This window comes from Borostomias antarcticus (genome assembly GCF_949987555.1).
Source record: "Borostomias antarcticus genome assembly, chromosome: 14".
Classification (NCBI taxonomy): Eukaryota; Metazoa; Chordata; class Actinopteri; order Stomiiformes; family Stomiidae; genus Borostomias; species Borostomias antarcticus.
The window spans coordinates 3678987-3700652 of NC_140247.1; the positions used below are offsets into that span (position 1 = coordinate 3678987).

The window sequence follows — 21666 nt, forward strand, 5'->3', positions numbered from 1 at the left end:
CCCCTCCCCCCCCCCGTATCTAGAATAGATTCCTGTATCTGGACAACCTTCTTCAACCCTGACTGAACAGATACCACTACCACTCTCTGACCCTGGGAAGGGCTTGCATGTGTCTGGGCCCCAAACTCTTTACATACCTACATGCCACTATTACGCATGTACAAACGTCACTGCTTCAACGCATTTAAGCGGTTATACTTCATATATTCTTTGGAACCTGTTTGCATGTCCACGTGGAAGACCTCCAGACATTCTCAGACTCCCAGAGACTCGGATTGCAAGATCGGTCAGGTGACCCAAAGTGGGAGCAAGTTCCACACGGCCGTGCTAAATATACACGTCTGTTTCTCAATCACAGAGCCGTCGCGCTGTCTTCCATTCCTGGCCATGCTCTGCTTACTAGGTTTGCAATAGGTGAGAGATTTCCTTTGATGACTGGAACTATGACTGGCTTCACTGGTAATGGAATCCATGTTTGGTAAGATACTGTACGCTCATACATTATATTGCGTAACCGGCGGTTAAGCCACTCGTCTGGAGGACATCCAGGGTTCTGCTGGTCACATGGGGGGGATCAACAGGGACCCCTGAACACTGAACACATGTTATTCTCAGGAAACTTCATTACCACACAGTCAAATCCCTTCAAACACGGCAGACTGGTTATATAATACTGTATGTACTTTGTGTTAAATCTGCTGATTAAACTACCTCAACTTGGAAGTCAGAAAGAAAAAGGCAATGCCAAGAACAGTTCCAGAGACATATGGACATTATAATCAAGCTTAATGTCCAAAATATACCTTCGAGTCAAACATGCTTCATTTGAGTAGCAGCAGTACAGACAGGCACATGGTGCTAGTGGGTCTCATATTACACTTATACACTGACGTATTCAGTGTCAGATTTATGCCGTTCCTGATAAGATAAAGGCAATGCTTTTGCTGCTTTAGCCTACATAGAACAGACCCATGTTTCTGACTATCTAGGTCAGAACAAATCAACTTTGACAGGTCCTGCCACTTGTCACGGCAGGGTTGAAGTGCCTTCAGTGTCCACATTCTATAGACATGGGAGATGACATCAATGACTAGAAGAAATCACTGGACTCAAGTTTGCATTATCCAACTTTTATTAATTTTTTTATTTGAACTTTCATACATTTCAGTTCCTCGTCCACAGACACACGGGAGAGCTGGTCCTCAGTTGGCCCCCAACCAACGTCCCCAAGCCCTGGGTCAGAGACCACTGCACAGGGACCCTCCTACCCTCTGAAAGGGAGGGAAACTGTCTTAAAAAAAAAAACTAAAAAAAATGGCATCGCAGCCCATAGTGAATAGCCCTGCTTTACAAGATTAATGTACAGTAATTCTTACATTCCAACCCCCCACCCCCCCTTAAAAAAATACAAAGTACCATTGTCATTATGTACAAAACGGGGAAGAAAAAGAAAACAGTCCGGCAAACAAACTGATCACCCCTGTTGCAGCTCAGCCACGAGTCTGCACCCAGTCCTTGGTTACACAGCCTTCTGCATTTTAAATACACAGCCGCATTTCTCTCTCTCTCTCTCTCTCTTTCCTTTTTAACTCAGGGGTCAACGACTCCAAGTAGCTTTCTTTTTTGGTTCCTCAAAAATGAAGTTTGAAAAAAGAAATGAAAACGAACAATATGTAACGCGTGCTGGTCGTCAGTGACCTCAGAGGCGCTGAAATAGAAGCTAACTCTCTCCACAGGAGGCACATCTGGAGCTCACATGTCCATCTCAAACTGGCTGTCATCTGTAACAGAGAGAGGGGGGGGGGGGGGTGAAAAACATTGACAATCAGATGTTACTTTGGTCAGTACACTAAGTTCTAACACCCTGATAACGGAAGCCAAGGGGTGGGGAGATAACGCTGAAGCCCTTATCAATGCATGTTTGTTTGTCAACGGTGTCTAGACCGTGCAAACTAGAGCACATCAGCCTCTAATCTCAACCCCCCAGTCATACCCTTCCCTAAACCCAGTGTTTTACCCTCCTCTCAGACAGGAGGGTCACCCCTAATCTCCACCCTCTGCGACCTGACATGAAAGAGAGAGCGGGGGAGGGGCGTGGATGGATGGATGGGACTCGTCTCCAAAAACAACAGCATCCCTAGTGACCCCTGACCAATGCCTGCGGAGGCCGGACCTCAGCCCGCGCTGCTCGGCCAATGGCCACTCCCCCTGCCCTGCCCCACCCCCACTGTGCTAACAGATATCCACGCAGATACTTGATACTGTCACACAGAGCGACATCCTCCGATACCACAACAACAACAACAGATTATCCGTACAGTTCCCCTCCCATCACTGCAGATAACCTTGATACCAAGCCAAGTGCAGAGCTAGGCACCAGATAGCCTACACAGCCACATGACCCCAGCATAGTCCAAGATCCATGTTGTAACCTTTTGAAACTGTGTTGCTTTCTCGGCTAAATCTCTTAAAATATATATATATATATATATATATATATATATATATATATATTTATTTTATTTAATTTTTTTTTTTTATCTCAATGAGAAATCTGGTTAAATAGATACACACACAAAAAAAGACTCTTCTGTAGGCTAGCTTGGTGAGTCTAGGTCTGAGACTGCTCAGGCCTACAGAGCAGGTGTTCTGGCGTTCCAGGAGAGCTGCAGCCACTGGAAAGCTAGAACAGGAGCTGACCGAGAACTCTTGACGGCCTCGACCCTCATCCACACCACAGACGGACGGCACACACAGTCCTGCTCAAGTCATGACCCTCATCCACACCACAGACGGACAGCACACACAGTCCTGCTCAAGTCATGACCCTCATCCACACCACAGACGAACGGCACACACAGTCCTGCTCAAGTCATGACCCTCATCCACACCACAGATGGACAGTACACACCGTCCTTCCAAAATCATCACAGCGTCTTTAGGCCTGGATTACACTAATGCGTTTGTCCATGGCTACATTTTCGCCGATAGGGAAAAAGCTCTGCGATTACACGCAAAATAGCACGTTAAGATCTATTCTGTTTTGTCTGATCTTATCACACTAACACACCCGAAAATGCATATCACACCACCGTTAAATAACCTATCAAACAGGTGATTTATGAGTGAGCTATAGTAATCAAGGGTATATTGTTCTCGGCTAGTTCTAGAATGTTGTCCAGCCATGTCCAGCCATCCAACCAACGCCAACGGTCACCAACAAATACATTTCCATCCCTGTTTGTGTTCCATGTCTGGTGCACATTCCCTGCTTTTAAAATAATCTCTTTTGGGACAAATCCAAAAAGATAGTCTACTTATTCCAATCTCGAATTGTAATCTAAATCTGCGCTGCTGTGATAACAATATTATAGCCTATAATCACTACTGTTCACCTCATTATTTATTCAGGTTGGAAGAGATGAATGGTTGTGCTCCATGAACTCAGCCAGGTATATTGCCATTAATTTAAACAGTTCCCTTTGCTTCCCAACCACCATCTCATCTACTTTGAGTTTTGCTGCATTTTTTAATTTATTCTTTCATGTTTTAGAGTGCAATCAACTTTTACCTAGAGGACAAAATTATTTCAACCCATTCATCTAACTTCGTCCTTGAGCACCATATTACTTGGGTCACCACGGATCTTCGTCTTTTTTTCATTTTTTCCAGTAATCCAAACTCCATATCCAAGTCCTTTTTTGACTTTTGATCATTGACTTACACACAAACAAACCAATTCCTTGTTTGATGATTACAGATCCGATTTCAGAATATTATTCCCGATTTTACTGTACAACATATTTGAGGGGGTCTTTTGCAAAAACAGACATCTCAGTTTGTAGGCCGTTTAGCTATACTAAATCATGTTTGCCCATATATGCGGTGAGGTTTAAAATAGTAGGCCCATTCATCTCTTTATGGTGATGTTACAGAGTGACGACATGGACAGACAGTTGGCGTATTCATAAAAACATTCACACACCCTCATATTTATTCACAAGCTCAAACTTCTGCGTCTGGATTGCTGACATAAACCTGTTCAATAAGTCTCGTCATAATATGGGAGCTATAATGTGAGGGAATGGATGAAGGACTTAAAACAAACTGATTATAAGGCCTATATATTGGAACCTTTGAACTGAATGAGATTGAAAAGAGAATATTCAGAAAGAAAATGGCAGGAGAGCTGGGAAGTTCAGACAGGTGTGATTGGGAACAAAAGACTGAGCTGGGGAGCCTACAACCCACACATCTACTGCAGCGCCACGGCATATCTCAATAAAGGCTTCTGAACTTTTTGGCAGTTACTTTTCTTTTGAATGAGAGAATATTATCATTATTAAGTGTCTACTCTTGTTTGGGTTATGATTTGAAGTGTCTACTTTTTGGGGGGAACCTGTAAAGATTGAATACAGTTTAAGTTCATTGTACGTTATTATCTATATAATAATACAACATTTTGCGTAACTCCTGTTATTTTTACTTCCAAATTGATATTAACTATAGTATCCACTAAGATACTACATGGCTCAAACTCGTTAATCACCTGTTTGATTTTTATAATGTGAAGTGAACACAGCGTTACAGTGTAAACCTATTTCCTTTAGTTTTTTTTTGCCTGCCTATTACACTAGAATGCAGCTCCGGATTTCGAAAATGTAGCTCTGGCCGTATCCCGAGGCATCCGGGCTTCTTTTTGGCCATGGTCGTGTAATTGCTAGTCACAAACGTAGGTCTTTTTTGGCAGAAACACCGAAAAACGCAGTAGTGTAATCCAGGCCTTAGTCTACAGTGACACAGTAAGGCCTATGTGTTGCTGCGATACACACGTCTATTAGCTACTGACACAGTTTAATGAGAACACCACCTCGGTTCTGACCGACCTTGCTAACCAGACCTGGGTCCAAATCGGTTTGAAATACTTTCTTTCCCTAAAGCCTATGCTTGAGTTGGCCTGGGGTGTCTAGGCAACTATGCACATAAATGTAATGAAAGCATTTAAGATCATATTTCCACCCAGGTACGTTGCCACCCAAATCCAACATGTTGCACAATGTACTGTTCGGTATTGTAATGTGTGTTACCAAGCTCTAGTGACCCACTATTTCATCAGGGTTGCACTAACATAGGAGATTGTTACAGTCTAAATAGCTGGTGGGTGAGGTAAGATATGAACTTTAATAATCCCTGTGGGGTGAAATTTGGGGGGTAGTAAAGGCATAGCAGCTGGTAATTCTGGATTTCATAAATATGTGGATGTGGTGACACGCGACACACAGGCGAGGGTCAATAAAGGAAGCTTGTGTTTCTACTTGCCACCTTCTCTCCCTGGAGACGCGTTGTTGTTTATTACCTGCAAATAGGTTCTCTTCACGTCATCGCCGGAGATCACGGTGTTCTTACCAGTGTAACAATGTTTCTCTCGATACGTACACAAATGTATGTGTGTGTGCGCGCGTTTGTATTTACCTGCCAGGTCCTTCTCTTCCTCCATCTCCTCTTTCAGCTCCTGTAGTTTGCCGAGGGGGTGCAGAGCAGGGACCGTCACCCCGGGAATCTGCGGCAGGCAGCACGGAGGGGTGCGTGCGATGGGCGAGTTCCGGCAGTCCAGCAGGAACTTCCTGTCGTAGATGATGCGTGTCCCTGTAGGCGTGCGAGAGAGAAAGAGGGACATGGGCGCTGCGGTTTTAATTTCTTAAAAGTCTTTGGAAACAGAGAGGCGCCGTCTGCTTCTCTACTGTTGGCTGGTCGACCCGCCACATTCTCAATTCCTGAATCCTAACGACTTGTGGCAAAATCACTGCCAGAAGGTCAATCAAACCCACAGGTCCATCTTGCGTTTTTTCTTCAGCCAGCATAGACCTTCTACTGGACTTAGGTTTGATTTCCGGTTTGAGTGGAGCAGAACTAACGGCGCAATCTTATTTAGGTGGGTTGACACTGTGTAATGTTTTGGGATGTTTACGAATCTGCTAGCAGAGTGATGGGGGGGGGGGGGGGGGGGGGACGAGGAGAGAGCTGCTTGTGTGTGTGTGTGTGTGTGTGTGTGTGTGTCTGTGAGTGCATGCACTGTACGCGCGCAAGTCTACGAGCCTCGTGGCCAGGGTTGCTGGACGCATACCAAACACACCCTGCTCCGAAGGCTGGGATGGGGGAGGGAGAGGAGGGAAGGACTGGGGGGTTGGCCCAATTCTAGGAATCTCTAGAACATAAACACATTCCCTCTCAGGGCCAGGCCCGAGCCATATCTGGCCACCACGGTGTGGGTTAAGGCTCCTGGTCAGCTGCGCTGGGCCAGCGTGTTCTGATGTGTAGCGCCAGCTTTCACTGATAAACACAGATTGCGATCGTGCCCGACCTGGAGCGACGTGCTATCCCGGTGACATGGTTTTAGAGCAAGCAAGATAGTGTTATTAACCTGTTCAATGGTAGGAAATTTAACTTTGCACTTCTGTTAGTCCCTTTAAAGATCTGTGGACCTTCCATTTGCTGACTTGACAGAACGGTCGTAAACAAAGTGACGTTGTGGAACTTGGTTCTGGTGGAGTTTGCCCAGCACAGGAGGAAAACAGGGGTGGGGAGTGCCTGCTTCCTCCTATTGCTACATACTGCAGTTTGAACTGTTCTCCACTCTGTATCAGCTCCCCAGCTCCACACAAGGCCCAAAAAAAAAACATGTTACGTAATCACTGCCTGTTGTGCAGCCCGTCCTGAACAAAAGGGTAATGAGTGTGTGTGTGTGTGTGTGTATGTACAGAGGGGCAGGAATGTAAATTAGCTGCAGCTCACCAGCTGAACCATGCGGGACAGTTATGCAAAAGGGGCCCGGCTCCTGATCAGTATCCAATCTCTTTGTTCAGAGGATACCTGCCCCCTCTCCTGCCCTCAGCGGAAGAGCTCACCTGACAGGCATTGTGTGTTTATGTGCAGCAGGCCTGTGTGTGGGCACTAGTGGTGGGTCGTTCACATCTTTTTACTGACTTGAATCTTTGAATCTCGGTTCAACCAAGTCATTTTGTTCATTTGAGTTAGTGTGAAAATGAACCAATCACTCTCCGAGACCACTCGTTAATCCAGTCACCCAAAAGATTTGTTGAAACATTAACAATCTTTCGTGAATGGCACACCATTGCAAATGGAAAGGGGCAGGGTGGTTAATGTTGTCAGCAACTCTGCAAATGACAAGTAGTATGATGGATGGATTTGGAATCTTGAAGATTGTGTGTCACTTTTGTAAAACGGTACTTGTGACGAATGTTTTGAAGATGGGTTTGTTATCAAACCATTCTGCAACGGCCTCCAGATCGCTGTGGCGCTTAGGTGCTCAGTTTTTGTGGGACTGGACATACATCGCTTTTTAGCGCTTCAGCCAAAATCAGACATCCCGTCCCTGCCGATGTTCTTATTTAGACAGAGGGCAGACCTCAGTCCTCTCTGATCTACCCCTCTATCCTTTCCTCGCTGTTGCTCCCTCCCCGTCCACTCCTGGCTAGTACACAATGTTCTCTAGTAGACTACTGCTGAAATGCACCAGTGAAAGCTGGTGAGAGGGGACGCTGGTGAGAGGGGACACAGGGGGACGCTGGTGAGAGGGGACACAGGGGGACGCTGGTGAGAGGGGACACAGGGGGATGCTGGTGAGAGGGGACACAGGGGGACGCTGGTGAGAGGGGACACAGGGGGACGCTGGTGAGAGGGGACACAGGGGGACGCTGGGCGCTCCTCTCCCTACTGCCCATCATCTCGCAGTTATGAGTTAGGACCAATCGTGTGGCCATGGGTGAGACAAGTCAAAACTTGGCGTATCATCTTCAGTGTTTCTAGAATCCAAACATGACAACATAACTCATATCTCTATAACGGCTAATCACATGGTGTCCCAGGTTGAGCGCAGCTGATGAAGCACTGGGTTTTAAGAGAGACACGACACGTGCAACAACAAATCTTCTCCCACACACAAACACTTCTAACACACAAACACTTCTAACACACAAACACTTCTAACACACAAACACTTCTCACTACTTGAGCCAGCTTGCTCACTTCACACCAGCCACGAGTCACTGCGTAAACAAGCTGTTATTGATGCGTAAACAAGCTGTTATTGATGCGTAAACAAGCTGTTGTTGGAAACGTGTGGCGAAGTTTGAGGAACGACATCGACATCAAATCCCTGACGAGTGCAATAGTTAGATAGCTCCCAAAACCTTTGATGTTGAATGACAAGTTTTGAAAGTGTCAAATTGGCCTCATCATTAATGACAGGTCGCTCAGCTCGACAATGATCACAAGATAGCAGGATCTGCCGTCGTGCGCAGGATAAACCATGCAATGGTGACACTTGTTTACCAATATGGCACTTGTTTACCAATATGGCACTTGTTTACCAATATGGCACTTGTTTACCAATATGTCCCTTGTTTATCATCTAGGCGTGAGCACATATTCGACCCAGAACAAACCCAATCAAGCGAATAATCGAATAGAGATCCTCATCTCATTTGTTCCGTCTTTCAATCCTTGCAAATTCGATGGACGTGCTCATGTGCCCATTCGATTTATTCATGCTTTTCTTTGTCTTGCAACTAAGTTATCTTAATTGATAATGCACTTCACGTTACCTCCGGGCGTGGTGGAGAAGAGGGTCCCCCCGGGGGTCTGGCTGTAGCAGTCGGGCAGCTGGGACCAGTCCTTCAGGGTGAGGACCCGGGTGGGGATGGGGCAGCTCTTTGCCTGCTTGGTGTCGGTCGACATCCTGGAGTTAACGTGACTGTGAGAAGAGCTTCTCGATGGTCTGGGTTGTCTTTACTTTGGGCAAATGTTGGGTATCTCGCTCGCTTTACCAAGTAAGAAACTCGCTCGATTACTTATAACATCCACAAAATCCGAGAGGCTGGTAAACGAGACAAAAAAAGAGAAATGTAATTGTTGTACAGTGTAGTTATGTATCGATAGTGTCCGCCCTCCACTTCAGTTACAGGGACAGTGTTGCAGAGCGGACCATGTGCTCGCATTTAACAACAGCAGAGCTGGGACTCTTTACGTAACTCTTTACGTGACTCTGAACGTGACGTGATGACGAAGCCACGTGACTCAACCATTCTGCACAGTCACTTTATGTACGTTATACTATTATTTAGTGTGGCTTATTTAAATAAGACTGCTATTTTTATATTACACTTTTATTTTGTCTTCTACACATTTCTCTTCCGGCTTTCTTTGGAGAAAAGGGAGAATGTTCTGGGTCAGTTTAGGGCAGCCCCCTCTGATGGCCGGGAGCTATCATGTATTATTGGGCTGGTTTTAAATGGCTTGATGTAATCACCGCCTAGTGGCAGAACCAGATGATGGTATGATGGCAAGGCCCGGGTCTCCTGTGTTATGTGATAGTTACATGGTTAAAAACCAAACTTGTATTTATTTATTTATTTATGAGGCAGGGCCTGTCGTTAGATTACTAGTAATAATAAAATAAATAAAATAAATAAAATAAATAAAATAAATAAAATAAATAAAAGTATCCCCATCGATCAAAATTACAGTGGCACAAAGGTGGACTGTCAACCCGTGATCTTGCTGCCTCCCGCCGGATAGGCGGCAGTACAGTCTTTACATCGAACACTCGCTACGTCGCCAAAGAACGGCTTACGTCTGTACGTCAGAACGGCTTACGCCTGTGCGTCAGAACGGCTTACGCCTGTACGTCAGAACGGCTTACGTCTCTACGTTCTGGTAGTGGATTGGCGAGGTAAGATGGCGGCGCCAGAGGAGCAAGAATTATCTCAGGCGCAGACCGAGAAACTACTTCAGTTTCAGGTAGATAGACTCCTCTTATCTTACATGGGCCTTCCTCAGACTCAATGTGTATTAACGATCCATTATGCACGATAAAGGGTTATCTGACAGCCAAGTCATGGAGGATAAACTGCGTTTCTGCTGAGATCATTTCGATACATCCAGCTAGCGCTATCATGCTAGCTAGTGCTGGAATATAGCTGTCAGATAGTGAGCTAGTGAGACCCGCTAGGCTAGGTAGCTAGTGAGACCAGCTAGGCTAGGTAGCTAGTGAGACCAGCTAGGCTAGATAGCTAGTGAGACCAGCTAGGCTAGGTAGCTAGTGAGACCAGCTAGGCTAGGTAGCTAGTGAGACCAGCTAGGCTAGGTAGCTAGTGAGACCAGCTAGGTTATGTAGCTAGTGAGACCAGCTAGGCTAGGTAGCTAGTAAGACCAGCTAGGTTATGTAGCTAGTGAGACCAGCTAGGCTAGGTAGCTAGTGAGACCAGCTAGGTTATGTAGCTAGTGAGATCAGCTAGGCTAGGTAGCTAGTGAGACCAGCTAGGCTAGGTAGCTAGTGAGACCAGCTAGGCTAGGTAGCTAGTAAGACCAGCTAGGTTAGGTAGCTAGTGAGATCAGCTAGGTTAGGTAGCTAGTGAGACCAGCTAGGTTATGTAGCTAGTGAGACCAGCTAGGTTATGTAGCTAGTGAGATCAGCTAGGTTAGGTAGCTAGTGAGACCAGCTAGGTTAGGTAGCTAGTGAGACCAGCTAGGTTAGGTAGCTAGTGAGACCAGCTAGGTTATGTAGCTAGCTAGCTAGCGAGACCTCACTTAGCTACAGTGATTTGCCCGCTAGCGAAGTATTAAGGCAAGCTCTTGTTTTATCTGCCAGTCCTCCTCCCCTGTTACCCCACGAAGACATGTACTCTTCAGTCCTCCTCCCCTGTTACCCCACGAAGACATGTACTCTTCAGTCCTCCTCCCCTGTTACCCCACGAAGACATGGACTCTTCAGTCCTCCTCCCCTGTTACCCCACGAAGACATGGACTCTTCAGTACTCCTCCCCTGTGATCCCCACGAAGACATGTACTCTTCAGTCCTCCTCCCCTGTTACCCCACGAAGACATGGACTCTTCAGTCCTCCTCCCCTGTTACCCCACGAAGACATGTACTCTTCAGTCCTCCTCCCCTGTAACCCCCACGAAGACATGTACTCTTCAGTCCTCCTCCCCTGTTACCCCACGAAGACATGTACTCTTCAGTAATCCTCCCCTGTTACCCCACGAAGACATGTACTCTTCAGTCCTCCTCCCCTGTTACCCCACGAAGACATGTACTCTTCAGTCCTCCTCCCCTGTTACCCCACGAAGACATGGACTCTTCAGTCCTCCTCCCCTGTTACCCCACGAAGACATGTACTCTTCAGTCCTCCTCCCCTGTTACCCCACGAAGACATGGACTCTTCAGTCCTCCTCCCCTGTTACCCCACGAAGACATGTACTCTTCAGTCCTCCTCCCCTGTTACCCCACGAAGACATGTACTCTTCAGTACTCCTCCCCTGTTACCCCACGAAGACATGTACTCTTCAGTCCTCCTCCCCTGTTACCCCACGAAGACATGGACTCTTCAGTCCTCCTCCCCTGTGATCCCCACGAAGACATGTCCTCTTCAGTCCTCCTCCCCTGTTACCCCACGAAGACATGGACTCTTCAGTACTCCTCCCCTGTGATCCCCACGAAGACATGGACTCTTCAGTCCTCCTCCCCTGTTACCCCACGAAGACATGTACTCTTCAGTCCTCCTCCCCTGTAACCCCCACGAAGACATGGACTCTTCAGTCCTCCTCCCCTGTTACCCCACGAAGACATGGACTCTTCAGTCCTCCTCCCCTGTGATCCCCACGAAGACATGGACTCTTCAGTCCTCCTCCCCTGTTACCCCACGAAGACATGTACTCTTCAGTCCTCCTCCCCTGTAACCCCCACGAAGACATGGACTCTTCAGTCCTCCTCCCCTGTTACCCCACGAAGACATGGACTCTTCAGTACTCCTCCCCTGTTACCCCACGAAGACATGTACTCTTCAGTACTCCTCCCCTGTTACCCCACGAAGACATGTACTCTTCAGTACTCCTCCCCTGTTACCCCACGAAGACATGGACTCTTCAGTCCTCCTCCCCTGTTACCCCACGAAGACATGGACTCTTCAGTACTCCTCCCCTGTGATCCCCACGAAGACATGTACTCTTCAGTCCTCCTCCCCTGTTACCCCACGAAGACATGGACTCTTCAGTCCTCCTCCCCTTTAATCCCCACGAAGACATGTACTCTTCAGTCCTCCTCCCCTGTAATCCCCACGAAGACATGTACTCTTCAGTACTCCTCCCCTGTGATCCCCAAGAAGACATGTACTCTTCAGTCCTCCTCCCCTGTGATCCCCACGAAGACATGTACTCTTCAGTCCTCCTCCCCTGTAATCCCCACGAAGACATGTACTCTTCAGTCCTCCTCCCCTGTAATCCCCACGAAGACATGTACTCTTCAGTCCTCCTCCCCTGTAACCCCCACGAAGACATGTACTCTTCAGGATTCAGTTAGCATTTAGATAGCCAGCTAGCTCATGTTAGCTAGCTAGCGACGCAAATAAACTGTCATACAGACGACTTGGCAAGCAGTGAGTGGTTGATCTGCTTGGCAACGTCCTTCGCCTCAAACTTACCCCAAGTTCAATGTCCATCTTCGTTAAAGTTGCTAGATAGCTAGAGTTAGATGGCTAACGTGCTAGCTCACTTGCCACTCACTTATACTAGCCACCGACGTATAATAACATGAGTTAGTGCTAACTGGCTTGTTAGTTAACTTAGACAGCAGGCCGACCAAAGTAATTTTTTTTAAATGTGAGAGTGTGCTTTGAAAGGCAGCTATCTAAGGGGGATGCAGTTTGAGTTTATATAATTTGTTTATCTTACAGGATTTGACAGGCTTGGAGTCTATGGACCAATGTCGTCGCACATTAGAACAACATAATTGGAACATCGAGGTATGTTAACCTACAGTCATTCAAGCCTGGCCAAATGTGGGCATGATGAGGGGTTTTTCTTTCTGAATCATGTAATTCATTTGTAGCTACATAATATTGGTGGCGATATATAGGAAATGCAGTCAAAAATATGTCGTTATCAAACATACTTCAATTAAACTGTGACCACTTCTAATTACGCATCTTTCTCTGCTTCAGGCAGCGGTACAGGACAGACTCAATGAGCAGGAAGGAGTCCCCAGTGTGTTCAACCCTCCGCCATCCAGACCCTTACAGGTTAACACGGCAGACCACAGAGTGTACAGCTACATCGTCTCCAGGCCACAGCCCAGAGTAGGTCCACCACGTTCTCTCTCAGGTCTTTCTAATAAAATGAATAGAGATTGCTTTTTGGGACACTAAAATTGACATGATAGAAATGAAATCCAGCCTGGTTCATGTCCTACATGATGCAGTGACACTCTCCTGTCTTTATACTACTCTTGACTGCCAGACGTGGTTTAACCTACTCACTTTTTTGTTTTTGTTTTCAGGGATTACTAGGATGGAGTTATTACTTGATAATGCTACCTTTCAGATTTACATATTACACACTTCTGGATATATTCAGGTGAGGAAAGTAAATAAGAGTCACATACCACTCCTTAGATTCTAAATGTTCACCTATTTTGATTAATGCTAGAAATTGTTAATACATGTCCTAAATGGACACTTAACAGCCTGCTGCCTGCCTGCGACACACACACTCAGACTCGGACTGTACACACACACACACACTTACATGCTAACAATGTACATTTGCACTTTTCACACCATGCACTTTACACACCATACTTTCCCTTGTTATTGTATTGTATAGTGCTGTTCTATTGTATTGCAGTCTTTTATTTTATTATTATATTGCATTACTATTCTGGTGTTGCTGCAAAGCTGAGGAAGCCAGAACCCAATCATTTTACTCCCTTATACCTGTGTAATGGATGTAACAATAAAGAAATCTTGAATCTTTAGATCCTGTTGGTGGTGCGTGTGTGCGTGTGCGTGTGTGCGTGTGTTGAGGCTCTGGATGATTAGAAAAGGGTGATTGACTCTGTTCGTCTCCCAGGTTTGCCCTGAGGTTCGTCAGGCCGGACCCTCGTGGGCGTGTCACAGACCCTGTGGGGGATGTCGTGTCCTTCATCCATAGCTTTGAGGAGAAGTACGGTCGATCACACCCAGTATTTTACCAGGGAACATATAGCCAGGTGAGTGCCCCACGCAATGTGTGGTACCAAACTGCTCAGTCTATAAAGTTAATTAACTAATCAATCAGTAGGCAATGACTAACTATGCCATTTATGTCACCCACTCAGTAACTCATTAATAAAATAGAATGTTATTGTTCAGCCAAAGCCAAAATTGTGTTTAGCCTCACCTCAAACCAACCAATGGAAAGGAATGTCAAGCAAAATCTTTTCTCAATGGAGTCAGTGTCATTGTCACTCACTATGGTGCCTTTATTTACCCTGTGACATGCAGGCGCTGAATGATGCCAAACGGGAGCTCCGCTACTTGTTAGTTTACCTTCACGGGGAGGATCACCAGGACACTGATGAGTTCTGCCGGTACATGCGTGCGCACACACACACACACACACACACACACACACACACACACACACACACACACACACACACACAACACACACACACACACACACAAGACTGAATAAATGCAGGGGTGCAAACTTGTCACGTTTTGGTGAAATTTGCCGCTTTGTATCTAAAGTAGGTCATTTGTGTAGATCTGGTGAGTTTTTGAAATGGGGGGGGGGGGGTTCTGTGTCTGTGAGAACAGAGCCATGCGGAATGAAATAAGATGTCTTCTGAGTTGTCAAAAGACGGGCTTCTATGCTTTGAGCCTGTACTCTCATCTAGCTATGCTACCTAATTAGCCTGGTATGACCATCCCGATGAATATCGGTCTGGCCTTCGCCCCATAGAGAGCGATTATGTGGGAGGGGGTACTTGCCTTGACAGACAAACACCTTCAGCCAATGAGCGTTCAGCAAACTTTTGACAAATCCAGTCGGAAGAACGGCAAAAACGTCTTTTCCACCGAGAAATGCCGCCAGTGCATACTCTTGTTCTTGTTTAAGTGTTGTGATTAAGTCTATTTCTGCAATAACTGCACTTATAGCTGCGTTTATTCTTCTAACGTTAACGTTACCACTTGTTGCTTCGGGAGCCGCCATGTTTGTTTAGCGAGCGGCAGGGACACGAACCAATCAGGGACTGCTTTCCACTGTGAGGCGGGACAGCAGGTAAAACGCAGTCCCTGATTGGCCCGGTATGGTCTTGATTTTGGCATAATGGCTCTGGAGGAGGCGAAGGCCAGACCGTTCTGCGTTAGTGAAACAGAATGTGAGCTCGCGAGAACGGGATGGTCGTACCAGGCTACTACCTAATGGCTATAGCTGTCTTAGTAGCTAGCACTTGTAGCCAGCTAGCCCAATGACGCTAGCTAGTGGCCCACTTACTGTAGCTAGACATCTTTTGTACCACGATAAACTATAGGGCTTCCTACCAAAATCAATCAAAAACTTGAACTGGCTTTAAAAAAATGTTTGTCTGTTTCTGCCAAATAGCCTAGTCCAAAATGATGTTAGCCTGATATCAGACAGAATGTCAGTTAACACTGAGATCTCGGTGAAGTGGACGGATTTGAATGTCTGGATCCAGGCTACTAGGATGTCTCACAAGCGCACTACTGCTCGCTTGAACTCCTGCACGTTCGTACTGTTTCATAGCATCGAGTGCCCCCATCCTCCATGTGAATCTAATAACAGACCTGCTTCTCTGTTGTGCGATGGGAAAGCGCAGCGTGTTTTCATAGGTGTATGAGTTAGGAAATTCTAGAGAAACACTTAAATAATGCACTACACTTGAACTATTAGTCACTAAAACTAGACTAAAACTGAACCAATACAGTTTGACTAAATTCTGAGTCTAGCTATTAGTGTACTATAGGTTTCAGTGAGACCAACAACAGGAGCAAAAGAGACACCAGTACCTGAAAAGATGCAGGGAGAAAATAAAAATGCCGGTGCTTCCCATTGACAAATCCATATATCCTCATGCTAAAATCTACAGTAAATCCACATTTTAAAGCTGATATTTGTAAAGATTCTTCCTGGCGGGCATGCCCCTGAACCCCCCAGGGGTTCACATCTTTGTCACTTTTTTCACTCCTGATGAGTTTGGATTACTAGGAATTCTTGATAAATGTCCTATATCTTTTTGCAGGTCCACGTTATGTACGGAAGAAGTCATCACCTTCCTAAATACTCGGATGCTCTTCTGGGCATGCTCCACCAGCAGGCCGGAGGGATTCAGAGGTAGCCTAATGAAGCGCCCCACAGGAATAACATCCTCTTTCTCTCACACACGCACGTCGCACACACAAACAAATACACACACACACACACACACACACACAAACAAACACACACTCTTTATTTCTTATTATCCCCCTCCTCTCTCATGGCTTTCAACTTCAGAAACATGGTACCATATACAGGGATATAGCAGTTTCCACTCTGTGTGGCTTGTTAGACGTTGCTTCACCTACTAAGATAACATACACTACACCCTCTTAGCCAGGAAATGAATGATGAAAGATTTGGAATGAATGGATCATGAATCACTGCGGTGTTTTGTGTCTGTGTTGCATAATCCATGTGTGTGTATTTTGTTTTTTAATGTTGATGATCCTGTTCTGCCCATGGTTTTGCGATGGTACAGGCTGACTCCTGTGTGGTACAGGCTGACTCCTGTGTGGTACAGGCTGACTCCTGTGTGGTTCTCTTGCAGTGTCTCAGGCCCTGAGGGAGAGCACCTACCCGTTCCTGGCCATGATCATGTTGAAGGACCGGAAGATGACGGTGGTGGGCAGGCTGGAGGGCTTGATCCAGCCTGAGGATCTCATCAACCAGCTCACCTTCATCATGGAGGCCAACCAAACACATCTGATATCCGAACGGCTTGAACGGTAAGGGGCTTGAATGGTAAGGGGCTTGAACGGTAAGGGGCTTGAACGGTAAGGGGCTTGAACGGTAAGGGGCTTGAACGGTAAGGGGCTTGAACGGTAAGGGGCTTGAACGGTAAGGGGCGGACCGTCTAGACTGGCGTGCCCATGTTGACGTTAAAAAGAGCAATTACAGCCAAATTCGGTCTCTGTTACAGAATGATGTCACAATTCTGAACAGTGTTTCTGCAGTTCGGCCTGTGTTCAGTCTCCACGCCTCTAGTGCTCAATGCCTTTTTGAATACTTTTAATTAGACCCTGAGAAACCAGGTTAATGGAATGACTTGGACCAATCAGATCCCAGGAAACCGAGGCAACCAACATACACTGAGACCACTTACATTTTTAGCTATGAGATAGAGACTACCCACACACCGCTTGATTAGCTGCCACATAAAGTGTGTGTGTGTGCGCGCGTGAGTGTGCGCGCGTGTGTGCGCATATCTGTCTGTGTCTGTCTGTCTGTCTGTGTCCGTGTGTGTGTGTCTGTGTGTGTGTCTGTGTGTGTGTCCGTGTGTGTGTCCGTGTGTGTGTCCGTGTGTGTGTCCGTGTGTGTCTGTCTGTGTGTGTCCGTGTGTGTGTCTGTGTCTGTGTGTGTGTGCGCGTGCGTGTGTGTGCGCGCGTGCGTGTGTGTGTGCGCGCGTCAGGGAGGAGAGGACCCAGACTCAGGTCCTCAGGCAGCAGCAGGATGAGGCGTACCTGGAGTCCTTAAGGGCCGACCAGGAAAAAGACCGCAAGAAGAGGGAGGAGCAGGAGCAGAAGAGGCAAGAGGAGGAGAAGGTCCAGGAGAGTGTCCGGGCCGAGGAGAGGAGACGACGGGTGAGGAGGGGTGTTTCTTCCAAGTGGTTCAGTTGAACTCCCTGAATAAAATCTCCCTCCTCAAGTATTAACCATTGATGACATGCAAAAATGGACCAATAGACAGGCTTGAATAAACACCAGGGGTCATGTTTTGGTTGGAGATGGGGAAGGGAAGCTACACAGGAGTATATTAACACCCAGTCTTTCTTTTTCAATGTCCCTCTTATTCTACCTGGTTGCTTGTATCTTTTGGCAAACAGCTCACTCATCTTGTGCATGGGTTTCAGAATCTGGAGGAGGAGAAGGAGCGGAAGTCGGAATGCCTTCCCCCAGAGCCTCCTGTGGATGACCCAGAAAGTGTCAAAATAGTGTTCAAACTGCCCAACGACAGCCGCGTGGAAAGGAGATTCCTCTATGGGCAGTCTCTGACAGTGAGTTTCAAATGAGCTGAGCATCATAAGAGTCGTATGTTCTAGAACAGTAATTGTTGGTAGTTATACCATGGCCTGGGTGAATACTTGATTCTGATAGGCTGGAGGCGTGTGCATTATTTCTTGATAAATATGGCTAGAGCCTCATCACAGTTTTCACAAATGAATGCGGTGGTTTCACATCTCAGCATTACGATGAAGCAGCCATGTAATCTTGGCTCTACGACTGTAAATGTGTCATTTTATTTCATTTTAATATTTTTTCAGGCCAGTAAGTAACCATGTAGATTCCCAATATGTGGTCAATTTCTAATTTTGTATGTCGGGACTCTGAGCCTGTCCGGTCCACTTCAGCCGAGTGCGCTTACATCAAACATGTTTTGCCCTTGACTGAGGCACATATTCTCCTGCGATTACACACGCAGTATTATTCTTTTGGCAATTATTATTTTTCCAAGACAGAGATAGCGATGCAGATTGGTATTAATACTTAGAAAATGTGAGTAAATGGCCCATGTTTTCTGTCTTTGGCAAGTGGCCGTGGTGTAAGCGGGATAATACACTCCAAGGTGTGCCGGCAAACCCCCCCCTCCCCAGAGTTGTGCATTATTTTTCGAAAACAGCACACCTTGTCGTATATTATCCCTTACTTATTACACAGCTGTCTGAAATACTCAATTCTGATTGGACAATCACACGTTCTACAAGCGATATTCACCGCTGCTAAGGGCAACACATTATATGTATGGGTGACAGTTGAAAGTTGTCTGAAAGCAAACATTGTAAACAATAATGGGTTGGCTGTTGTAGCCTGTGTTAAATCTCTGAAAACGGCCATTGCCCAAGCACACAGAACAATTTCGCGAAATAAAAGTATAGTCTTATTAGTATTAATCTCATTGGTAATTAGCCGCACAATAAGTGGGATAACCTATGGCCAGCCGGTCATTATCGAAAAGGAGTCCTTCCGTGTTACAAAACCAGTTCAGAACGCACTGTTGGGCTCTTCTTTTTCCATAATGACCGGCTGGCCATACTTTATCCCTTACTTGTATGTTCTCACTTACCAGAGCCTGAGTATCATGGCCATAGCATAACAGGTTGAGCGACTCTGTGACACCAACTGCTAAAAAAACAAAATCACTCATCTCCCTTTGTTTTTCTGTTGCTAGGTAATATACGACTTCCTGTTCTCGTTGAAAGAAACCCCAGAGAAATATCAGATATTTACAAACTTCCCACGCCGGGTGCTGCCCTGCCTTCCAACCGAGGAGCAGCCCAACCCCCCCACTCTGAAGGAGGCGGGACTCAGCCGATCCGAGGTCCTATTCGTGCAGGACCTCACGGACGATTAACACCTATCATACCTCCTCTGTGGAAAATTGTGTTCATCCCCCAACCCCCCATTTTTGTTTGGTTTTCTTCCCCCTTTTTCCTTTTAATTTTGTCTGTTTGTTAAATTGCCATTGTATGCAAGGGATCCCAGATAAGGACCTAACCTGGAAGAGTGTAGCCCTCCCCAAGCACCCCTCCCCTCCCCAAGCACCCCTCCCCAAGCACCCCTCCCCTCCCCAAGCACCCCTCCCCTCCCCAAGCACCCCTCCCCAAGCACCCCTCCCTCCCCAAGCACCCCTCCCCTCCCCAAGCACCCCTCCCCTCCCCAAGCACCCCTCCCTCCCCAAGCACCCCTCCCTTGTCCACATTTGGTTATCTTAACAGGGTTCCCACCAGCCTGGAAAGTCCTTATTTTAATAAATAAAATGAAGTCCTTGAAAGTCTCTCCTTGAGCTCATCATTGGGTTTTCTTTAGGTGAGGGTTTCCTTTCCCTGTAGTAAACAGGCGTGTTCTCTCTCTCTCTTGGCCAGTTCATTTCTTTCCCCATCTTATCTGTATCTTTTAGCAGCTTTGTCTTTTTTCACATTCAGTGTGCTTCAGATTCATTCTGGCCGTCAGATTTTGCATGTGATTCTGACGTAAAATAACATGCTTTATGTAACGTTAGTGTAGTTCATTGTGTTAACGTTCACTCACAATGGCTTGACTTCATGTGGATGAAACACAAAAACACACCCAAGGTCCATTATCAACCAGTCATCAAGGCAAGTTGACTAACAAGGGTTTTGGGGAGATTGAGTGTAGCCTTGCAAGTTTTCTTGAAAGTTGTTTGCAAACATGTATGTGTGTGGTGTGGGAACCCTGCTTTCAAAGGAGTGCTAATGTGCCCCACCACCCTTTCCTGTACATAGGTGAGATATTTAAGAATGAGCCTGATATTCACAATACTTACTTTTGCTTTTGTTTTATTTTTTATTTTCATTTATTTTTTAATGCAATCAAGTTGACTATAATGTAATTGTCATGAAACGACCAAATGAGGTTTGGTGGGTACGTGAGAGGCAGGCTGCCTGCAGTTCCTATTAAAAAAATTACAACAAAAAAAGATAAGAGATGCCACAGTTTTTTATGTGGCTTTATCTAGAGTATAGTACGAGTCTGCCCATAGTGTGCCTGTGGTTATTCATAGATGCCTATTTTGCCTGTCTAACGTCTGAATAGGCTGGTCATGTAAAGATGTAATTTTCCAACTATAAATTAAACATTTTAAAATGTGTTGGTTTCATTTTGATGACGTGCAGTAGGCTAGCTATTTTGGAATGTCTCATCAGCTTCCCAATTCAAACAACTTGAATCCAAAACTAATATTTTTGCAGGTATGCACAATATCAATCTGTGCCATAAGGTTATGACTGACGATCTATGAATGGACATGGAGTCAGAGATTCTCTACAGTGGCTGTAGTCTGATCCAGTATGCTGTTTCAGTCCCACTGAAAAACTAAGGGTGTAAAGAGAAATGTACAGTAAAGCTGGGTTCACATACAGCCAAGACAGTTTTAAGGAATTTATATACAAATGCTTAACAGTCTTGGCTGTTGTATGTGAACCCAGCTTAATAGCTCCATTAAAAACAAGAAAACATGTTTTATGTATTGACTTAGTTTTGTTAGTAGTCTCAAAAGACAGGAAATTCCAATGACCGCCACAGCCCTAAACACCAGTGCACTAACAAGAGTTTTCCAATGTACTTCAAACATGTTGGCAACTCCCCACTGGTCAGGTTCAGACCTCTCAAGCAGCCTTATTCATCCTCTGAGAGCAGGTGCTTTACTCAGCACATGTAGGCAGTCTGCTGCATAACGTTCACACCTCGCCTCTTCAATCAGAATATGAGCGGCCCTCTAGAGCGGGTCTTACAGGTCTCACTCCAGTGCACCAGCCCCAAGACAACTTGGGAGTAAGAACACACTTATATTTCACAACACTGAAAGACATGTCCTGAATACAACTTCAGAGATCACGATGGTGTGCAGAGACTGAGGATTTAGGATTTTCTTTCTCTAGTTCTAACCTCTCCGTGACAAAAGAGAAGCAGCTGATATATTGGTATACATCATACATTTATTAGTGAACAACCCTCTCAAATCAGCCACAACGATTAAAAAAAATATGATTGCACTACTCGGTAAAGCAGAACTAGCAACTTTCATTTA

At 45.9% G+C, this 21666-nt stretch overlaps 2 protein-coding genes across 2 annotated transcripts; one reads left to right on the plus strand and one right to left on the minus strand.

Annotated features, from left to right (window-relative positions):
* Positions 1-1114: 1114 nt before the first annotated feature.
* Positions 1115-9001, minus strand: eif4ebp3l (eukaryotic translation initiation factor 4E binding protein 3, like). The gene is made up of 4 exons (XM_084448381.1): positions 8625-9001; positions 5473-5646; positions 1757-1781; positions 1115-1271 (listed from the first exon to the last, which is right to left on the minus strand). The coding sequence occupies exons 1-4, from the start codon at positions 8755-8757 to the stop codon at positions 1265-1267; spliced, it is 339 nt and encodes a 112-aa protein (XP_084304507.1). The 5' UTR covers positions 8758-9001; the 3' UTR covers positions 1115-1264.
* Positions 9002-9750: 749 nt separating this feature from the next.
* faf2 (Fas associated factor family member 2) lies at positions 9751-20694 on the plus strand. Its single transcript, XM_084448792.1, has 11 exons — positions 9751-9819; positions 12750-12818; positions 13017-13151; positions 13352-13428; positions 13924-14062; positions 14337-14422; positions 16103-16194; positions 16670-16847; positions 17531-17702; positions 17972-18115; positions 19288-20694. Exons 1-11 carry the CDS (start codon positions 9757-9759, stop codon positions 19468-19470), a joined length of 1338 nt encoding a protein of 445 aa, XP_084304918.1. The 5' UTR covers positions 9751-9756; the 3' UTR covers positions 19471-20694.
* Positions 20695-21666: the final 972 nt, after the last annotated feature.

Bases quoted from the DNA above. Each gene is read 5' to 3' on its own strand.
- faf2 (XM_084448792.1), top strand. From the start codon at position 9,757: ATGGCGGCGCCAGAGGAGCAAGAATTATCTCAGGCGCAGACCGAGAAA. The intron at 9,820-12,749 runs GTAGATAGACTC...TTTATCTTACAG, and splicing joins AGAAACTACTTCAGTTTCAG to GATTTGACAGGCTTGGAGTC. The intron at 17,703-17,971 runs GTGAGGAGGGGT...CATGGGTTTCAG, and splicing joins CCGAGGAGAGGAGACGACGG to AATCTGGAGGAGGAGAAGGA.
- eif4ebp3l (XM_084448381.1), bottom strand. From the start codon at position 8,757: ATGTCGACCGACACCAAGCAGGCAAAGAGCTGCCCCATCCCCACCCGG. The intron at 5,647-8,624 runs GTAACGTGAAGT...GCACGCCTACAG, and splicing joins CTTCTCCACCACGCCCGGAG to GGACACGCATCATCTACGAC. The intron at 1,782-5,472 runs GTAAATACAAAC...TCTCTGTTACAG, and splicing joins GGAAGAGAAGGACCTGGCAG to ATGACAGCCAGTTTGAGATG.